Source organism: Nothoprocta perdicaria, unplaced genomic scaffold, assembly GCF_003342845.1.
Source record: "Nothoprocta perdicaria isolate Ctin4 unplaced genomic scaffold, notPer1 scaffold_88, whole genome shotgun sequence".
NCBI lineage: Eukaryota > Metazoa > Chordata > Aves > Tinamiformes > Tinamidae > Nothoprocta > Nothoprocta perdicaria.
The window spans coordinates 1,045,372-1,067,752 of NW_020456176.1; the positions used below are offsets into that span (position 1 = coordinate 1,045,372).

Below are 22,381 nucleotides of genomic sequence, written 5' to 3' on the forward strand. Positions count from 1 at the left end.
AGGCAGGTACATTCAGAGGTGTTGCAAGGAAGAGCACTTACTCATAATGTATCCTAAAGCATTATCTTTGAATAGTGTTAAAACATACCACTTTAAGTACATAACTCTCAAACAGAACTATTAAATACTTACCGCTAAACAACTTTCACTTGAAGATAAATAAAAAAACTTTAAAGGCAGAAAAGCTTTGTTCAGGTTATATTTTAAGAATAAGATTTTTATTACAAGAATGATACACTAATTTGTTGAAAAATATCAAAAAGTCTTAAAAAACCTGCAATTTTAAATGAACAGAATTATCGGAGAAGTTAAATTGACTAACAACAAAAAGAAGCTTATTTTTAAAGTCTGCTACTAGCTGCTAGCATGAGGACATTTTTAATCTACTTTTGTCTTCATTTGTCTGCTTCTCTATCCAGAAGGTGGGCAAGATTCATTCTTGTTTTTTCAAGTGCTGCTGTTTTTGCTCGTCTTGAAGGCCTTGCACTTGACATGGGGACTGGTTCTGGAATTTCATCACCACTGAAATACAAAAATACCTTAAATTAAGGCCAAAAAGACTATAGGAAATATAGGAATATATATAGGAATTACGAATTATATATATAGGAATTATGTATTCCTATATTATGTATAGCAATACATAAAAGTATTTATGTTAATAAATTTGAAATTATGTATAATAAAAGCAGGGTCTCACAAAAAGTGTTTTTACCTTAATAAGTATATATACACTTCATACTTGCAGAGAATAAGAAGTGATATAGCAGTACCAGAAAAGTGTTGGTAAATTGCACAAAAAGCATAAGATCACGTGGAAAGTGGATCTAAGTGAATATACTGAATGAGCACATTGGAAAGGTTGACCATGACTAGTCTAAGATCTGTGGGTTTCCTCCATGAGAAAGAGCGAGCACAGCTGCCTATTTCAAAGACAATGGCTTTTTAACACTGATGGCCTTTGTGATCTGAAGGGAAAAAACGTATTGCGCCTAGGCATCTATGGCTCGTTCCTAGAAGCTCATCAATTAAGTGGTGAAAAATAAAACATGTGAAAAGACAGCAGCTAAATGTGAAAAACATCAGCTTCTTGCACACAGCAGTTAAGGGGATAAAGATGCAAACTTGAAGAGGAAAAACATTTGAATTGAATTCTCTTGCTGGAACTGACATCACAGCAAGGCTGAAGGAGGGATTTACCTCTCACTGGCAGACCTTGCGCGCGTTTTCCTTCTGCTCACAGACCTGGTTTCTGCTGCTCCTTTTCGCCCCCCTAAGTGTAAGTGAAAGTCACTTTTTAAATCATCGAACTATTTTTAAAACAGTTTTGCATTCTTAAAGCTCTATTGAAGCAATATGCAAACTGGTGTTATTTTGTTCTGATGTTTCAGTTAGACATACAGTCTGTAGACACCCCATTGGATTTTTTGTTTTGTAAAAAAACAAAACAAAAACCAACAAACAAAAGACACCCCTAACACCCACAACCTACTTGTATTCACATAAAACAAACAGCTCTACATTACTGTAAATTACTTAAATTACTCTAAAAATCTCTACTCAGAGGCATTTTTTTCCTGTTTTTGTTGTGGAGTCCCTAACCTTGGAGATACTCCAAAGCATCTATAGTCTAGAGTGATCTGCTGCAGGTGACCCTGCTTGAGCAGAGGGCTTGGGCTCAGTCTCTAGAGGTCCCTCCCAAACAAATGACAGGATGACTGAATTTCACCCAGAATCTCTGTGCTATCGTTAAACAAACAAAGAAATAAAAATAAATAAAAGAAACCCCACAACACAGTATGAAGACTGAATTTTTACAGTAACTATTGGAGCCAGAAAGCAGCACGTACCTCTGGCAGCTTTGCGCCTTGTGGATTTCGATTTTGCAGATGCTTTACTTTTAAACTCGTCAGCTGAAGCACGATCGGCTTCCTCATGAATTTCTGTCAAACACAAGGGGGAATAGAAATGCCACAGATGACCAACATCACCTAAAATACTGCTTCTTAAACTGTCTGCTGTTATATAAAAGGCCACACAATCTTAAACCCACATTTTCTGTCAATCAAGGCTAGAAGGAAGCTTAAAACGTCATTCAAGCTAAATTCTCCCAGTTCTAGGAAGCTTCTTTCTTACACAATCTGTATTATTCATAGGGAGTATTTTTTTTTCCTACCATCTGATCTAGCTCTCCCTGATACAACTGAAGGGCAGAAAGTAATGGTTGGCTCCCTTTTGGCTTCCCAGCTGCTACAGAAATATTTGAAGCAGTAAATATTCCTTTCTTTCAAGGATCCCGAATGTGTGTTTTGTTTTCAAAAGGGGATTTGTTTACTAGGGGGAAAATAAATTCTCTTCACAGAGATGTGCACAAGTTGCCCACTTGCACATCCCCTACTAAGTAACAGTTCTGCTGAATAAGAGAAGCTGAATAAGCAGCAGAGGTTCTGCTTACCTTCTTCGTTTTGACTACTGTTTTCAGGTAAGGTGATGCCAGTTGCCTCTGTCTTTTCCGAGAAGCCCATTTCCTCTGTCCTTTCCGAGTCCTCTTTGCTCCTGTTAGGCCCTTTGCTTAAGTTTATCTTGATCTTCTCAATAGCTCTTTGGCACAATTTGTCCTTCACTTTCTGTGGAAGATGCATTTAATTGTTAAACATTGTTTATTTTAAAAAATAATTTATTGAAAGAAACCCTGAAAGATACTATTTGAGACATGAAGAAACATTAAAAACACAGTGACTGAACCCTTGCAGGTGAGTGCTGGAACATTCCTACTTGGAGATGACTGGAATTCTTGTTTATGTTTCTACAGGGGCCCCATATTCCTTTGTCCTACTCTCAAATTTTTACTGTAACTTCCACATTAATAAAAGCAGTAGCAATAAAGCTTTCCATCAGCCTTGTAGTCCCTTCCCAGCTCATCTCAAACAAAGCAATCTTTTCTTGTTGCCCAATTATCTTAAAGGTAAGTTTAGGGGTAAACATTTTGGCCCTTAATTATTAATGAAAGATAAGCTATGAAGACTGTGAAAGACTTAATACCAAGTGTAAAAAAATAAACTACACCACAGCTACTGAAATAATCAATCAATCGTATCTAGCTGCTCACACTGTTTCAAGCTATTTTTATAGCCAAAATATTTAAGTTCTACAGCGAACTCAGCTCAGATTTTTGTAAATACTTATCAAAAATGAATTTTCAATGAAGACTGTTGCTAAAAAGAATATTCTGGTCATATTACCCCAGCAAGGAAAAAGTAGATTTTTTTTTAGCATATCAAATTGTTAGACTGCTCCTGATGAAAACAGTAACAAACATGTTATTTATGAACTACCTCTAGAATCTCATCCAGCAGAAGCAGAAGATTCTCTGTGGAAGAACCACTGAGTTCTAACGAATTTAAAGCTCTTGCATAAATACGAACATCTGGTGCAGTTGGATCCATCAAAATTTCATTGCAAATTTTCATTGCCAAATTATCATGCACTGTTAAGTCCTATAAAGGAAAGAAATCAGATATTTCTGAAATGCAACTGGATGTTATTTACAAAGGACAACAGAATCCTTCCAATTTAGGCAGATAATCAATAACTTTACATAGTGAATTATTTCTTCAAATGCAGCATTTTGAGGGCATACACCTGATACCTCTGATCTTTTGAAGTACTTTCCCCAGTAAAGACACTTAGGCCTGGTGCAAGTTCCTACCCTAGCATTATGTTACAAAAGGAAACATGGAGAGAAAGAAAGGAAAATCACACTGAAAGATTCCTTCCCTGTATTGTCAGTTGCTTAGACCAGCAGGTGATGCACATGTGCAGCCTGAGAGAGAGGCCAAAACACCTGGCTAGCGGGAAGTGAAGGGGCTCCATGATCTCTAGCCATGAACATAAAAGTGCCTTCCTCCAGCTCCAGCCATGTCACACACCTGATACTCCAGAGACTTTTGGGCCTGAGGTTTGAGTCCGCTTGGTCTGGTGAGGTCCACCAAGAGCTCCGAAACGTTACTGGCATCTACTTCAGCCAGGGGTGAAGTGGCGGGAGCGTTGAACAGCGTCCGCAGGGTGGGAAGATAGGCCTCCTCAAAGCACTCCTGGTTAGACCTGTTTCAATTGAGTCACAGATAAGGAGCACAAAGCAAATTAAACTTCAGCTCACCTCTAGACTTTCTCTGCTGCAACAAAACTCACAGACCCATTAAAATACGTTCAAGCTCTCAACGAAAGCAGAGTGACAGGCACAGCCCGCAGGATCAGACAAGACTGTCTCACAGAGCCCGTTTCCTTCAGCTTTAGCTCATGGCCACGTCAAGGAAGTTTTAAGTCATGTTTCCTACTTCAGGACAGCTTGAACGTCCACCCTTACTACTGGAAAAATCTACCTAATATATACAGACAGATTGCCCCTCAAGGGACAGAATCACTTTCATACATTTATCATTTTCCTGCTCATTTTGTCTTTCTGCTTGTATCCTTATTCAGGGATACGTCTTCCTGTGAGAGGGTAAGGAAGCCTAGCAAAAAAAAAACGTGTCAGAGAACAAGCCTTAGGAAAAATACTTGTGTTTTCTGTTCTTGGAAAAGCTGTCTACTCCTGCTGTGCAAGTCTAACAATCATGTTGGCCTTCTGCAACAAGTTATGTAGAGGTGTAGCTCCACAAGATGGGTCAGAACCATTGCCAAGATAACTACTGGCAAAAGAGCAAGGCTTCGCTTCTCCAAATAGTACCTTGTGCTGACTCCAGCACAAGCTGGTGTGAATCAATTTAATCAAAGCCAACTTTGGTGAGAAGTCAGTACCAAATTAGGAACACACCTCAAGAGAAAGTCACTCCCCAAGTTTTCCTTTTCTAAATGGCAATTTTGCAGACCTCTTGGAATCAGTTGCCCTATAAGGTAATAATTCTCTTTTGAAAATACATTTCTGGAACTGATGATGCTCCGTGATGCATCTTACTATGAAACATCTGTGATCCGAAAATGCAGATAACGTTCAAGACTGAAGAATAATGATTCTGAACGAGTCAGCCAGGCTAAGATTTAGGATTTTTCCCCCCCTCTGTTTTTTCCACCATTTTTTTTTCCTTAAAGAATACTGTGCTTTTCACATAAAAGGACAGATGGTTTTCTCTGAGGTGCTCAAAGGAAGTAGTTCCTCTTGCAAGCACCCACATTCCTCTGGTGAGCCTTGGTGGGATGGGCATTAACACTCATAAGAAAAGAGAACAAATCATAGGTCAGAAGGAGGATGTTGCCAGCAGGTCAAGGGAGGTGATTCTGCCCCTCTACTCAGCTCTGGTGAGGCCGCACCTGGAGTACTGTGTGCAGTTCTGGGCACCCCAGTATAGGTGGGACGTGGAGCTTCTCGAGAGGGTCCAGAGAAGGGCAACCAGGATGATTAAGGGAATGGAACATCTCTCGTATGAAGAGAGGCTGAGTGAGCTGGGCCTGTTTTCTCTGGAGAAGAGACGGCTCAGAGGGGATATGATTAATATGTATAAGTTCAGGAAGGCAGAATGCAGGGAGGAAGGGGACAGGCTGTTCTCACTGGTGGCCAGCGATAGGACGAGGGGTAATGGCCACAAGCTGGAGCATAAGAAGTTCCGTCTCCAGGTGAGGAGCAACTTCTTTACTGTTAGGGTGACAGAGCAGTGGAACAGGCTGCCCAGGGAGGTTGTGGAGTCTCCTTCTCTGGAGGTCTTCAAAACCCGCCTGGATGCCACCCTGTGCCACATGCGGTAGGTGTGCCTGCTTGAGCAGGAAGGTTGGACTAGATGATCTCTAGGTGTCCCTTCCAACCTTAAATATTCTGTGAATCTGTGAAGACGCTCACGGGTAAAAAATTATCACTGGTAAATGCTTATAGTTATTATTCAATATAAGAAAGTCTATAAGCATATTAAATTAGTTTTTCTACTTTTTTTAAATAGAATTTACATGGGCAAAAAACTCTGGAAAAGGCTTGGCATTTTTCCTATTACTTTGACAACAGCAAAGACATTTTTTCTAAATCAATTCCCCTTTGAACTATTATTTTCACTGTGGCCACTCACAGGCCATACAACTTCTTTCTGTTGTTGCCAAAAAGTAGATAAGGGCTCATATCATAATCCTAAGTTAAGTTTCAGCCATAAAGAGCAGAAAAAAAACAGTAAGTTCAAAACTGGCTAACACCACTAGCAGCAGGTCCAGGACAAACCAATGTTTTAAGTGAAAGGAAAATTGCTATTTATGCTCCTGCCTGTTTACACAAGTCCTGTACTTCCTCTGTCCTTTCCTAGAACAAGGAGGAGATTTTGAATCCGATGGGAAGTTAGGGGGTTTGTTTTGATGCAATCTGCTTCATTTATATCTGCTTGGGACTACTTCCTTTTGAAGCACTGCTGATTGCTCTTCTTCGGTGAGACTCATAGGTTGAGTTTATGCACACTCAAAAGTAATAAGCATAGAAGACTGAATTGGACCTTTAAATCTAAAGTCAAAGAGGGTTTAGAGGTAAATAAATGGCTGGGAGCTTAAAAGACTGGAATTGTAGCTGTTGAACCCCAAAGAAAAAGTCAAATGACCACTAGTCTAGTGACAGCTTTGGTACGCTCAGCTCCAAAAATCCCAGCATTTCTTTTGCTACTGCACCACAATAAAAAACCAATTCCACTTTGGGTAAGACCAAAAAAGATTCCTGTAACTTCCAGTCCAATGTATGTTTCGATACAGTGTTTCACAAAGGCCATACCTATTGGCATAAGCAAATAAAGGGAAGAAAACTCCCAGACAGTGTCTGAGCCGAGTATCCTCTTCGGTCACAGGATTGTACCACAGCAAAACGAGACGAGAAAGCAGCTTGGCACTAACGAGCCTGCCAGAGAACATGAGCTTGGCTATGCCTTCTGCAGCTTCAGTCCTAAGTTCTGAAAACTAAAAAGAAGAGTTGATCATAAACGTACACAAACACCATAGCATTTAATCACTAATATCCTGCAATCACATACACCCTGTTCTGCCAGTCACACCTCTGTATGTTCGTGTAATTGCACTTGTGCACTCTCAGAGTTAGCCCAAGAATAATGTTCGTAGGTATCAATGACAAAGTTGCGGTCATTTTCTAGGGCAGTTATTTTAACATTAGTTCGTTCATCTCACACATCCTGTAATGTTGAATTGCGACTTAATCCAACAGAAAACCTTAAAGAAAAAAAGTATTTCTTACCTCACTGTCTAAGAAACCAGAAAGAAGCTGTAGGAGACTGTGAACTGTAGCAGTGTCTTCTTCTTTCTCTATCATTTTATTTTCTTCCTCACAATCTTCAGCTGTAATCTTTACATCTTCATTCTGAGACTCACTGCCTCTCCTGGTTTTGAATGGTTCAATCCCAAATAACATTAGTTGATCAAAGACTGCTTTTAAAGCACTCAGCTTAACCCTGATATCATCTATCTGTAAAACCTAGGGAAAATAAGGAAAAGAGATGCAGAAGGTGTTATGTAGATTGAAAACAGCACTCTTGCATTCCTATTTCCTTGTCTTCCTAACAGGATTTAAAAATAAGAAAGAATTTTAAAAGTTAACTTCTAGTGGCATCAGTCCCTTCATCCATCTGCCTGTGCTGCTGTACAAGGGAAGCAGAAAGTGGAGTGGGTGGCTAACTGTGTGTGTGCATATGCATACGTAGTCTTATTATGTGAACCTATAAACAGACATAATAGAACAGGGGGAATGACTACAGTAACTGCCCCAGCATAACCAGAAATGCAATATCCACTAGAAAACGTTGTAAGTATGAAACTCATAATACAGGTACATGAACTTTGGGAGAGAAAGAGTATTCCACCATTTTATACTTTTAGCCAGATTTCTTTTCCTGGCTTGGATACTGTTTTATCCTCTAATTAAAAACTGTTAATTAATTCATACAAAATTAATAATACAGAGATTAACTCAAATTCTTAAACGTTTGACGGATTTGATTCAAATATGAAAGAGAGAGAGATCTTAAGGATAAAGAATCTTTTTCTTTCAAGAAAATCTGCAATCTTATCATGGAAAGCTACTACCAAGACGCAATGTAAGGTTTATTATTAGAAATCAGGGAAAACCTACATGAGACGGCACCCTCCAGATGTGGATGCATATGAGGCATCACGGGTCCTCAGCTAATATACCTATAGAGGATAACTTCCTATAGACACAATACTAGTTTTATTTGCTAGGTAACAGGGAGTCCAATTCCATTATTCAGTCATTTTTACCTGTAGCAGTAAGGCAAGGTGTTGTCGGGCAAAGTCTTTGCTCTGAAGGGCACAGCAACCCAAACACAGAACCGCCATGTTTCTCACAGCTGGATGGACATTGGTTACGCCAGGAAGTATCTGAAAATTATTTTAGACTTTTTAGATGACATGCATAGATTTAAAATAGAATATTGACCACTGTGTAAAATGTTCTTATCCTGAAACTAAACGTAATTTAGATAGTTTTTCGGATTGTATAGTGGTCTACACAGTCTGCTATGTACTGTGCTTCACTAGACAAACAGAAATAGATTTTGGGTAGTTTTGTTGAGATTATCAATAAAATATCATCCAACTTATATGAGTTTATTACCCTACATTTGATTTTAGTATTTAAACCCTAAATATTTGCTTTCAAACTAGATTAGTTCATAATGAGCTTTCAATTCAGTAACCAAAACTTATGCGTTTCTTCATAAAAATATTATTATTATTGCAAATAAACAACATCCAGTTCAAAGTTGCAAAATACAGAAGCTCATGTACTTGGAATAGTTTTGAGAAGACAATGGTATAAATGCACACAAAGGAACAGCCTGGTCAGAGAGCACATGAATGCCATGCCAAGATCGGGATATACCAGAACCCTCTCGTGAATGTGAAAGTCAATCCAACAATAAGAAAGATGTCCCAAAACAAGTGGAAAACCCATCAGGAAAGATAATACGGAAAGAGAGTGAAAAAAGTGGTGTCATGGGGAAAATGTAAAAGTTAGTGAAACCCCCAAAGGGTTTCACTAACCCAAAGAAGGGTTTTGGGAAACATACTCATACTAATTATGATTTCTTAGAATATCATTATATACAAGGAAGAGATCAGGAGTGGTTCTACCTCTTACTTTCTCTAAGCTCCTCATAACCTAAAAGATAAGTGCTTGATGGGTCTCTATCACATCCTCAAGTCCTCCTACCTCCACGTTACAAAGACGTAGCCCATTTACTGTACTCAGCAGCTGCTTCACACTGTTACAATCCCTGCTGCACTTCCAGTTCTAATACGTTCTTTCTAGATAGATGGGATAGGAATTGCATCCAAACAGTGTGTGCACCAGGCACACTGCTTTTTTCTGCACCAGTAGAGAGTTTAAGCTGTCTTAAAGCAGCACAGTCAGTGAGATATATAAGAACATGCAATACTTGGAAACAAGCAAGAAGTATAGGCCTTCTATACTCTACTCATCATATTGCCACTGCTCGACTCTACAATCCAAAAACATTTTGGTCTTCAAAGGTGATAGGAAAACAGAGCAAGAAAAGAGGGAAAAAAAGAAATGTTCTGAAATACTCACAAACTACCCTACCAGCAACTCAGCACCAGCTCTATCATACTATTTTGCATATGATACAGATGAGTGTTATACTATTACATACCAGAGATTCAGTTATTTCACTCATGGTTGGACCAATTCCTTTAGAAAGGGACATCACCTTGAGAAGCTCGTAACACATCATCAGACACTTCAACAGAGTTTCAGGATCATTCTTCAAGGAAGGTCAAGAAAAAGAGCAAAAGGTCATTATTAAAATTCCCTGGCCAAATCAACCCAGTCAAAGTACTCATCTGCCCCTTATGCACTAGCTATTTATAAATGTAAAACAAGTAATCATGAAAACAGATTCAGTTTCAGGGTTTTTTTTTTTTCAGTTATTTAAGCTTGAAAGCATTAAGAGTAAAACCCTTTTATAATTCCTTAGCCATTGTGGGACAAAAAACATAGGTTAAGTGCAATAAATTTTTGCTGGAGCACAAGAACACCTTTTCTACATGCAGAAGGAAAACATCAACATCAGAAATACCATTTTCATTTTTTAAAATGTACACTATATGAGATCAAATTATGCTTTCTTTTAAAACAAAACAAACACTTGACAAAATGTTTGTAGAGAATAAGGAATAAGAGACCTTCTCAACACGCATTTCTTTAATTTCAGGTTGCTCTCCTTCTTTTATCATCTCATTTTTTGTGTGCTCCAATTCAGTTATTTTCTCTTTTAATATTGATGCTTGATTAAAATCCTGTCGAGTAACGCATTCTTCCAAAGCTTCTTTTGCTTCAAAGATTTTCACTTTAATTTCAGCCAACTAAAATATCAAGTATAAAGAAATTGAAAATCCCAACGTTATAACCTATCTGGCAACAGTTAACACCACAAAATTGACACTAGAAAATAATAAACTGCTAGGACTACTACTACTACTACTACAAAAAGATACATTAAAAAAAAATAGCATGACAACTATTTTCCTACAATTAACTAAAATTTGCTCACCTTAATCTCTCGCTTTCTTATTTCAGCAGCATCAACAGGCTGGTCAACAGCAACAATTGGCTCACGAACTTCTGAGATAATTTCTGCAATCTATTTTTACAATTAGAATGTTACATTGATTTCAGTTAAAAACAAATTCCGATCTTAAACACCATTCAACCTTAAAAATATGTATATTTGGCTAGGATTCCAATAGAAATATGCACATGTATTATTAGTAGCATGGTAATCATAATCCTGTTACAAACCCTAATCTTATGAACTGAATGGAGCTTTCTAGAAGGCATCTCCACCTCTAAGTTTAGAATTTGTTTAGAATATTTGAATAAAACTATATAGGTCATTTTTTATGTTTTTTTAAGTACTATATAAAAATAAAATAAAATTCTTTTCCTGTAAAGATTTCTAGTATTTTCTTAGCTAAAATGAATAGGAGGAAGAACATGGAAATTTGGAAGCGTAGACAATACTTTGAATGCACCAGTCAGAACTGTTTTACTTGAATAGGGCAAAGGAGATGAGTCACTTAGTGAAATCTACTATTTTTCTATTTTTAGGCTTACATTTACAGCATCAGACAATCACTCTAAAGTTGGATGCACCTCTTCAGGTACAAAATGAGGCCATTCTGAAGAGAAGGCCGGAGCAGGGAAAGAATGTAAAGGCTTTTCACGACTCAAAATATTTTAATTCCTGACATTTCTAAACTTTCAAAGGCTGTGTCACAGAAGGGAAGATGGGGCGCAAAAAACAACCAGTCTTTAAAATTACTTACAGTTTGAACCCTTCCATCATCATCCCTGATGATATTGAGTAATCTTTCTGCAAGCAGAGATATAAAGGCTGTTGATGTGGTAGGCAGAATAAGAATCTTTTGTAAAACAGCTATCAGATGCTTCCTTTATTAAAAAGAAAAAAGAGAAAACAATACTTTAAAAAAAAAAAGAGAGAGACACTTAAGAGCTATCCACTTTGACTTAGTTCAGTGAATATCTTATAAAACCACTCTTTGGCTTTTACTAGTCAGGTAAAGAATGCATCTTCTTATCTAGTAATGTTTGTCTTTTCCTGATTTTACCTATTTATCCCGATTAGAAAATGTTGGGTTTTGTTGTTGCTTTTTTGTTTTTAAATCAAATGCAACTACAGTACAAAGAATGATCCTTTCAGCAGGAAATAGCCAGTGTATATGAAGGTGTTCTACCCTGTTGATAAATCATTTGGCTAGAAACTAAAGAACAAAGAGTACAAGCTTAATTATCCTGTCAGTCTAGAATGACACATAATGTTTTACAGTGAGGGTTTGAAATTACTGCCATGAAAATTTGTACCATAACTGCAATTTTTCTGAAAATGCCTCTGATGATAAAAAATTCCAGATTTATTTTATTGCAATTACTTCACATGAAAGGTTGTTCACACTGTAGGAAGATCATGTGAATAACTCAATTAATCCAGTCCAGTTCAGCTTGGATCTAACACATCTGCAAGCCTTGGCACATGGGGCTTCAAGCACAACCCCCCGCTCCAGGCTCTTTACCGCAAGCCAGTAAATGGGCCACGTATCTCCTTTCATGCTGGAATATCCAGTTCCAAAGGAACAGTCTTGTAACATCACCTCAGTAACTCTTTAGGAAACAACTGAATTTGTCCTCCACAAACAACTGAGCAAGTCTGCATTAAAATTTGTTTTTTCCATAAAACTGTTTGGCATATTATTGGGAACAACTCCATCAGTGAGATGCTGCCATTTGTTTTCAACCAGCACATCCTGTCTGTTTGATCAGGTTATTTTCCACAGTAGAAACTATGCCTGTTCTCACCTATAAATTGACTATCATAGCATTAATAACAGACTTAACAGAAATTTACCTTCCTCCCTCTTCACTGGTATCCGTGCAGCCTATAATATGGATCAGTTGCTGACCTATAAATTCTTTTGTCATCAGGTTTTCATAACAGGAAAAGTCTTCTCTCTGCTCCTCACTAAGAGCCGGCATACTTTGAAGGTAACTGAATCCAAACAGAACACAGGTAATTACATTCAAGATCACTGTTGGAACGTCAAATAAAACCAAACCTTTTATATCCCATAGGGTTACCATAATTACAAGCCCTTAGATTCATTTTAGTTTTCTCCTTATTGAAGGCCAATTTGTCAGAAAGGTACTTCTGACAAATAAGTTAAGATTTAAAAATAATGCACTTCTTTAAAAATATTCCTTGTTTCAGAAAGTAAAATACTAAGAAACAGAAAATGGAAGTTATGCTTCTACTTAGGCATAGGTACAGATGTACCTTATTTTTAAGGTGATGTCTACATGTGGGGCACAGAACTAATTGCAATACGTGCAGTTAGTTCTGTACCCCACATGTAGACATCACCATAAAAATAAATGTGTACCATTTATCATATATATGTGTGTGCGGGCACTATTTTTCATATAGACATAAACATATATACATGTGTACATATGAGTATCTCATATTTCACTAGGATTTTTTTTTGCACATTCTAGTTATGCCCTGGTGTGATGCACAACCTGTATAAAATTCAAATACCTATTATCTGTGAAAAAGATTTCCTATTTTCACTAAAATTTTGTAGTTAGATTTCAGCAACAGCTCATTAAGTTTAGCAGTGTAAGAAATTCTCCAAACTTAGGAAAAATGCTTTGTATGCAGCTATGTCTTCGGACTATCTGAAATTACAAAACAGGCAGCAGCTGCTGATCCTTTAACAGTCTGCAGCAGGCAACAGTGAAGCATCAAAACGAGTGCACGGAGCTGCACTCGCTCTTAAGGCTCAATGGCTCGTCGTTCCCTGCTCTTTCTGAACAGCAAGCTTAAAGTGCAATAAATCCAAGACCTCAATTGGGCCATTTCAAATCTTACCTGAACAACTGGTGGAGGAGCTCAGCAGCTCACCAATAAATAACATAAGAGCTCACACTACAACCAAACACCAGCAAATCTAATCTTACCCAGCCTCTTTTTAAAGGGGAAGATAAGTGAAGGCATTTGAAGTAAGATTGGATGAAAGAAAAATAATTTTTTTTTCTAAAGGAAACAAGTATTTCATGGACTCTTAGATATTTATGAATAAATAAATTTATAGCTGCCGTACTGGATCCACATTTCTACATTAAAGCAGCATGGATGTGAAACAAAGTGTTTATGAAACACTATTATATTTCATATAAAACATGAAGGAATTTGTCATCTGCCCACTGAAGATACATGTATCATTTTTAACTGTAAGCACCTATCAAAACAAAGCATTTTTACCTCCAGATCTGCTTTATAATTATTTCAAGAAGCATCACTACACATTTCATGGCTTAACTGAGTAATACTTTAGTTAAGATTCTTTAGCAGTCTCCATTTTAATGGTGTTGTTCATAAATAAGAATCCTATTAACTCTTTAAGGTAAGATTCATACTTTTCTGGATGAATATACAGCTGGGATAAAAGGAAAGAAAAAAAAATGGAAAAAAAAAATCACCTTTCTTCATTCTGGTAAAAAGCCTGACTTAACAAAACATTTGCTGTTTTTTGCATGGTTAAGTGTTCTATAATTGTCTCATTTAGCAGCTCTACCATATATATGTATAAATATTTTTTTCTTTCTACAAGGCAAGCCTGTTTCATGAACGGTTTGCTTCAGAAATATTTTGGAAGAGCAGTCAGGTTTCTGCGAATTGTGAACAAATAAATCAAAAAAGTACTGTTTTCAAAAAAACTCCAAAAAACTTTTTGCAAGTTTTCCTAAACACAAAATCATAGTGACAGATGGGCAAAGAATAGCCGTATATTACAGTACAATTAGTCAATTATTTTAAACAGCAGAGATTTATATGTTATAAATCCAGCAATCCACCTTGCTGATAATCCATGAGAATAAAGATTTTAGAGTAGCTTTCACATTGTAACTTTGTTCTTTTCAGTTTTTAAGTGGTGAGTCTTCTCAAGCTTCTTTAAAAGGAAAAAAAAGGGTAAGGAGTTTAAACGTTAGAAACTGCCAGAACTAAAGCTGCCTACGCTTGGATTTCTGCATTCCAGAGGCACTGCAGCTCACATGCATTATCAAATTACAAATTATCATTAAATTACATAAGTGTGTGAATGTTCTTAATTTAACAGAATTGTAAGCTGCAAGAACTTATTTTGCATTTACCTCACTGAAAAGGAATCATTTAATTTTAGTCTACACTATACTCCAGCAGCATCCCCATGCTTTTACCATGTCAAGTAACTAGAGTGAAAGGTAAAAAATTTGAACCAGACTAGAGTGAAAGGTGAAGTGTTCCACAGACATCTTTAAAGTTAGTTTGCAATACTAATTCTTATTCATTCTCATTTAGTACATCCTCAACCGTACTGTCTCCTGCATTTTTTTCTGACTTGCCTAAACATTTAAATATTTGGTTCTAATTCTGATATTCCTCAAAAAAAAGAAAGCTTTTCAGAAAAAATAAACAATTGAAGTAAAATATTAACTATTTTAAAATGCATTTTAGTGGTATTTAAATAGTTTATTTTTAAATGTAATGTACCTTAGTAAATAATCTGCATATATAGCAGGTTCTGGCAACATCTGTTCTAGTAAATCTTCACCTTCTTCCCCTTTTGATTTTAGATATTCACAAAGAGATCTCCAGTATAACACATTCTCAGCTGTTAAGTCTGCCAGTGGAATCAGTTTCCTTAGTGCAAAAATAAATAAATAAAAATATATAAATATATATAGAAACAGATAAATAGTAACACAGGCAACAAACACAGAAATTTAATATAAATAACAGACCTCAAAATTTAAGCATTCAGCAAATAGACACTGCATCACTCAGACTGTAGTAAAAAACATCATAACAAGTCTTTCCCATAAATCAAAGAACTACGAGGTGAATCATTTCAGTCAATTCTTCTGAAAATGTCATTAGCCTGACAGATCTATTCAAAAATATTTTTCAATTCTCAGTTAACCCAATCCTTTATAATGAAATCCTTGTTTTGGAGAGGATCTAAGACACATAAGTCCATAATTATGAATATTACTGCTGTGAACCTTTTAAAATACTAGCACACTTCCAAGGGCTGCAAGGAAGTTGTTGTAATTAATGTTACATTTAGAAAGCCAAACAGCCCATAGGCGGCTTTGAAATGCAATGTATCTACTAAGTTACATCCATCAGAAGCCCCTACTACATCATATGATAATACGACACACTTTTTTTTTTTTTTTTTTTTTTATTGATCACTTTTTATCCTGTGTTTTGGCAAAAAAAAAAAAAAGTCACTATTTTCCTTTAAAATTTATCATTTGTTATCTGACTTTTCTGCTGCCGCTATTAATCATCATTTAATTCTTGTTTCTTCAGCTATCTCAATGCTGCTTTTTTTTTTTCCCCCGCAACTTTTTGCCTCCCATACAATTGCCTACATTTTCCAATTTTTGACTGTATTCATTATACTCTGCTTCTTTCCTTCTTAAGTTTTGCTTTTATGTATCTTAATACCGATCATGCCATCTCCTCATTGATTAGGAACTCACCTGGTCTAAATCCACCAAATAGTAACACAAGAAAAGAAGCCTCCAAGATACTCAGTTCCTTCAGGCTCTCTTAGCACAGGTCAGATACATTCCCAGAAGACTAATACTCTAATTCTCCTCGGATTGATTCTACCAATTCTCAAAACAGCATAAGGATAACTGAACAATCCCCAAGTTGGGCTGCCCAGCAAAGACACATAGAAGAGCCAAGGAAGACAATGAAATATATGAAAAAGACCAGAATTATTACTAAGAAATGGAGGAAAGGTAGGAACAAAACAAAACAAACAAACAAAAACAATACTTTTCAGTATCAAAGATTAACAGAGAAAAATGCAAGGGTAAGTCAGAACACTGCCTTTATTGCAAGCCATAGAGACAGAACAAGGAACTAAAAGAAATTACACTGCATTAGTTCTACTTCTCAAAAAAAAAAAAAAAAAAAAAGCTAGTTTAGTTGATAAATTTACTCTGCAGCTTCAAATCTCTAAGAAAATGATTCTGGGGATGTGTGTGTAAACAAAATCAAAGATATTTTACATCTTCTTGCTCAATTTGGTACACACATATTCAGCTGGTGAACACAGAGCTTTAAGAAAAAATTAGAATGCAAACACCAGGGAGACATTATGCCTTTTGCAACACAACATCTGTCTTCTAATCACAAGCTATCCATTTGAATATAGCTTTTAATTTAATAATCTTATGATACAAAATATTCATCTTTTAGAAATGAAAACTGATCTGCATACCTGTTGTCAAGATTTTTACAGTTCTGAACAAAGTCACTGACTGGAGATAATGAAAATATTGCATTTAATACTGGGATGGCCACTTCAACACAGTTTTCCACATCTAGTCGATGAAGAAGTTCTAAAACATTCCCCTCTGTCAAATTTAACCAGGCTTGAAGCAGTTTCTTCTTCATTACCTCCTTAACAGCCTCTAATAAAACAGGTGTTTAAATACTTCAAAATGTTAAAAAGGACAAAGCATATTAAGTTTTCAACATACTGTCACAAATCATTTGTTTTGCATGTCATTTTATAACCATTTGTTAAGTTAAACAAGAACCATCTATGAAACATTACTGTAAGAGTAAGCATTTGCTGATCTTACAGTAACTGTAAATAAATGCAGGACTTCCTAATATTTTTGCCTGCATGGAATTTGTGATTAACACATATCACACGTGCATGCGCAACTGGAATCTTTTGAGCAGTAAACAGCTAACAATCTGTACCCAATCTCCAAATAGTCATCACTTGAAAAGCAAGATTGATTCAGTCATTTTTTAATTCCTTCGCTCATCCCAACAACATAATTTTACCTAGGGACATTAATATTAAAGAGAAATAAATATACAATAATTTTAATGGTATTTGACCCTTTTTCAAAGCTTAGTGGTTTTCAAATTTTTTTGAAATCTTCTTTTTCTGGTTTATCCACTGAGTAGGCAGAAACTCTTGAGCTTAAACATTCCCTAATAACCTGTGACTACCTTTCAGTTCCTGCTGTCACAGATTCTCCATAAGTTATCTCTACAATATTAAAAAGTATTATTTCTTAAAAATATGCTTTGTTTAAAAATATGATCTCTTACCTGATCTGTCATTAAGTCCCTGTTGTAGCAATTTTACTCTTTGTGCTATTGAGAGAGCTCTCATGTGAACTTTTTCTGCCAAAACCTTAAAAAAATACAGCAAAATGCATTTCTAAAAATTAAAACAACTGATTTTTCAAACTATTTGTGGTTCAGAATTCTCAGTATTACCCATACACAGAAACTGTAATTCAATAAAAGCCTGCAATATCTCTACCCTCAGTCCTGTAAGCCAACAGAAGATTCTTGTGCAGAAAAAAAAAAAGGTAAAATAAGCTAGAAATTTAGTTGCTCAATTTGATTCCATATTCTGCTGTTGCATGCAATTTTCTCTCCTTAAAAGCTCCAAGAGTTCTGCATACCAGCAGTGAAGGCATACATCCCTTAAAGGCCACTAACACAGAGCTTCAGTCCAAAAACAGAAGACGGTTCTTTGAATACAGAAGACTGAACATATTGTTTGAAGGATCAATCTTATAGTTCAATTATTAAGCTACCTGCACAAGAAATGTACTTGGTAACATTCCTTCTTGCATAGCTCTAAATATAAACATAAGTAATGCTGATATTTCATAAAATTTGAATAAACAAAAATATACAACATTTTATATTAGTACTGCTGTAACCTTAGGTCCCTAAACTTTATAGATCTATCTATATAATTCTCTATTAGACAATAACAGAGAAGTAAAAACTGTTTCACAAACAAAACCAAATGCATAGACAAAATTAACAGACTGCAAAAAATTATCTTTCCTCTAACTTCCTCATCCTGATAACTCAAGCTCTATCACATGAAAACTTATTCCCTTTTCAGAGATTTCTGCAGCAGAGTTCAGAGGATTTAACTTGAAAATTTGCATTAAATGACTCATGAAAAAAGAAATGGCAACGGAAAATAAGTTATTTTAACCGATCTGTCATTTAACCTGAAAACCTACCCAAAAGCCCCCACCCTATTAAGTCAATTTTTGAAATTAATATTGATACAATTTACCTCATATGCGAGCTTTCTGACAGCCTCCTTTACATCCATAGTGCGACCTACAATTTTTGACAAAGTCCTTGCTGATGGAGCAATACACGACAAGACTGCACGTCTTACTTCTGAATTTGAATCATTTTCAAGCAATGTGTTGTAAACTGAAATTTAAAATCATAATAATGTGACTTTCAAGCTTAGAATATTACAGGAAAACAGAAAGAAAAAAAAAAGTAGTCAACAGATATTACTACAAAATCTCTGCTTGCATGCTTATCCAAATTTAGGGTACAGTCCAGGTTCACCACTCCAAGTTTATGGCAATTACATGCCAAAACTGCATCTCAAACCTATAAACAACCACTTTGTCTTTTACTGGATAAATAGAACTTCCAGAAGTTGTCTCCTTAGGACCTCTCTATTCTCTGGCAATTTATCTTCACCACCTTTGAGGAGGATCCTCAAATTTTCCTATAATTGGAAAACTGCAATTGCTATTAAGCCTACCAAAATACTTTTTTGAAGTAGTAACATTCTTATATTAAATCATGTTGTTACATTCTTGCCCCTTCTTGAAAAACAAAAGCATCAAGGAGATAATACAATCAATACTTGACTTATCCTTCTTCTATCCTTCTAATCCTTCCAAGCAGTTTCATCTTCTCCACTTCAACACACACAACTTCTGCATTTACAATATTCATGGCAAGAAGTTCCACAGGTTGATTACCTATCACATGATGAAACTCCTCTAAGATTTGTTTTTTTTTTAAAAAAAGAAACCAAAAAACATTATGACTTACTATTAACAACAGGGCAATTTTCATCCTTAGGATCTTGAAGTCTCGACAAGGCCAGGACAGCTTGAATTCTCACATTTGAAAACTTATCTTTAAGTCTAACCAGCATAGCTTCATTAATTTTATCAAATAAATCATCATCAATCTGGGCATTCTCTGGCATATTTCCCAGAAGCTTGTTAACAAGCTGGCACGCTCGAAATCTAACTGCATGGCTGGTTGCATCGTGAGACTGGCAGGGGGGAGGAGGGTGAGAAAAGGGAGAAAAAAAAAGGAAAAAAAAATAAAGGAAAGAAAAATGTTATTATAGCCTCTTGTTTTTTCTATATATCATCATCAATGTGCACATACAACTAGTTAACATTCTATATAGCACATAATATGTGTCCCTGCACACTTCAAAAGCTGTCCCTATTTCCAAGGGTCTTTTTTTGATAAAAGTCACAGACCTGAAAAAATATAGTCTATTGGTTACATCACTGTTTTTCACATATACACACACACACAAAAAAAAATCCTGTCCACTACTCAATGCAAACTGTACAGCATTAGCTAAAATGCTCCTTTGCATCCATTAAGATTCAAAAATCATCAAAGACTAGTTAGCAAAGACCAGTGGTGTTAGCCTAAAGAAATATATATTATATACTTTACATTTTGAAATATCAGTCTAAGAAAATGTCATTCAACTTGCGTTTTTGGGCTACTGGAATTGACAGTCTTCTTTATGGGTATAATGCAGGCAATGCATTACACGAGCAATACACTTATCAACTACACTTGTATGAAAGATCTTCCAGTAACTTCTCAAAAAATATCTGACACACCTGGGACTGCTAAATAAGAAAACTTGTAGGGTTTGGTTTTTTTTTTTTCCATAAACATACGGTAAAACATTAGCCTTGCTTCACTTTCATTTTGTAGGTTGTTTCCAAACATCTGTATGTCGGCAAGTTTTCACTTATCCCGTTAAAGGCGTTATAACAATTATTACGATACCTCCAGCAGGAAATTGAACACGTAATTCAGAAGCGCGTTATCTTCCTCTCCTTCCCTGCTGTCGCTCTCCTCCGCTTGGTAAAACGAAGTGACAAATCTCGCCACAAAGTTGGTCAGCTGCTCCACGGCCGGCTCCCGCTTGTAGATGACCATAGCGTACTTCAGGAAATGGATGAATTTTTCATGGAAATCTTGCTTATCTTCCAACTGAAATTTAAAAAAAAATAATATTAAAAAAAAGCAGTAACACAAATTAAAGTGAGTGGTTTTGTAACGGACAGTCACTCTTTAAGTTTTTAAAGCGCTGAAGAGGGCAGAGCCGCTCGAGGAGACCCCGCCGCCTCGCGTTGCTGCCGCCCCCGGGCCGGCCTCACCTGGCTGTAGGTTTTCTTCAGAGCCACCACGAGCTTCGCGTGGTTCTGGTGCGGCTTCTGGGCCAGCTCAAAGGCCTCCTGGATCTGCAGGGGCTTCTTGCCCGCGCCCATGGCGGCGCCGGGGCGACACACGGCCGCTCGGGACGATCCACAGAGCCCCACACGGAGCCTTGCGGCGGGCAGGGCTCGCACCGCGAGCGGGGCCGCTGAGGGAGGTCGGGGACACCCGGTCCCGGGGCCGCCGCTCGGGACCCAGCAACGGCCGCGGCTCCCGCGCCCCCAGCTTCAAACCGGGCGCGAGCGCCGCTCCAAATCTCGCGAGAGCAGCGGGGGCGGCGCGCGGACAGCACGGGAGACGGCGCCGCCAGCGGGGCGAGGAAATGGCGGGCGGGTGGAGAGGCGCTCGTGAGGGGAGCGGGAAAACGGCGTGCTCCCCGTCCTGCCCCACGGCTGCGCTCAGCCGGACAGCAGTGTCAGCGCACCAGCTGCAACCTAATTGCGGGGGGGGGAAAAAAAAAAAAAAGCCTGGGAATGTGCGAAGGCGCGAAATAGTTGAATGTGTCTGCCCGTTTGGTACCACTCCGAACCGCTTTCGTGAAATCCTGGAAGAAAAAAAAATTACGATCCGGAAGAAAAAAACCTCAGAGTTGCCTTTTGTACACCTTAAACCAAAATAACTGTGGGGTGGCAAACGAGCAAAGCGCTCACAAAATGCTACAGCCCTTTGGAGTGTAATTGTGGAGAGTCACCAGGAAAACAGCTGCTGCCCCTGGAGCGGTGGTTTATGCCTAAAGTTAGCAAGTTAACAAGTAGAATTGAACTATCAAAGGAAATGAAGTTAACCAAGCAGCGTTACTTGATTCCCTGGGTGAACTAGGGGAGCTGGATCCAAGTTGCAGACTGTGTTACTATCAAAACATCTTTGTGCTTCATAGTGGCTACAGGGGAAGAACAGTATGGGCAGCTGGTGGTTGTCTGAATGCAGATTTTTTTTTTTTTAATTTCAAGTTTTTATTTGCATATTTTTCCCTTAAATTGTCAAGCATTTGTTATGAACCTCACGTTTTCCCAGAAATCCTTTCACTTGGGAATAGTAAATTCTCAGGAAAGCTCAAACTTGTTGACAGATTCCAGATCTGCCAGCCAGATACCACAGACGTACACGCAGGAATGACCACGTCGAAACCGAGCTGTGGGTGATGAGTTGAGGGGAAACATCTCGAGCATTTTAGCTACGCACGTAACAGGCAGAATTCAAAAAACGTGGGCAAAAACTAAACTGCACTCTAGGAACATAAGGTATTTAGCACATATATGTGTTAGGGCATTTTTTTAAAGTGCCTAATTACCTCAAACAACAGTAATTATTTATGAAGGAAAAAGGATATACAATCAAGTTAAAGCAGGTCGAATACACAGAGCACTTACTAAAGAAAAATAATTTTGGTCTTTAAAACAGAAAACATTAACAAAATAGGTAAGCACTAGGGGTCAGTCTTGTTTCAGGTC

General features: G+C 37.3%; 1 protein-coding gene across 1 annotated transcript; it reads right to left on the reverse strand.

Annotated features, from left to right (window-relative positions):
* Window positions 1-226: 226 nt before the first annotated feature.
* Window positions 227-21,060, reverse strand: NCAPG (non-SMC condensin I complex subunit G). The gene is made up of 21 exons (XM_026052411.1): window positions 20,873-21,060; window positions 20,499-20,705; window positions 19,503-19,731; window positions 18,715-18,860; window positions 17,718-17,802; window positions 16,867-17,059; window positions 15,117-15,266; window positions 12,432-12,572; window positions 11,335-11,458; window positions 10,560-10,649; window positions 10,192-10,371; window positions 9,660-9,770; window positions 8,248-8,367; window positions 7,208-7,444; window positions 6,734-6,915; window positions 3,930-4,104; window positions 3,336-3,497; window positions 2,456-2,627; window positions 1,851-1,943; window positions 1,201-1,273; window positions 227-522 (listed from the first exon to the last, which is right to left on the reverse strand). The coding sequence occupies exons 1-21, from the start codon at window positions 20,981-20,983 to the stop codon at window positions 396-398; spliced, it is 3,108 nt and encodes a 1,035-aa protein (XP_025908196.1). The 5' UTR covers window positions 20,984-21,060; the 3' UTR covers window positions 227-395.
* Between the last annotated feature and the right edge of the window lie 1,321 nt (window positions 21,061-22,381).

Excerpts from the sequence above, each read along its gene's own strand:
- NCAPG (XM_026052411.1), bottom strand. The coding sequence starts at position 20,983 with ATGGGCGCGGGCAAGAAGCCCCTGCAGATCCAGGAGGCCTTTGAGCTG. Across the intron at positions 19,732-20,498 it reads TGTTCAATTTCCTGCTGGAG|TCTCACGATGCAACCAGCCA; the intron begins GTATCGTAATAA and ends CCCCCCTGCCAG. Across the intron at positions 4,105-6,733 it reads TTATTTGCTTATGCCAATAG|GTCTAACCAGGAGTGCTTTG; the intron begins GTATGGCCTTTG and ends CAATTGAAACAG.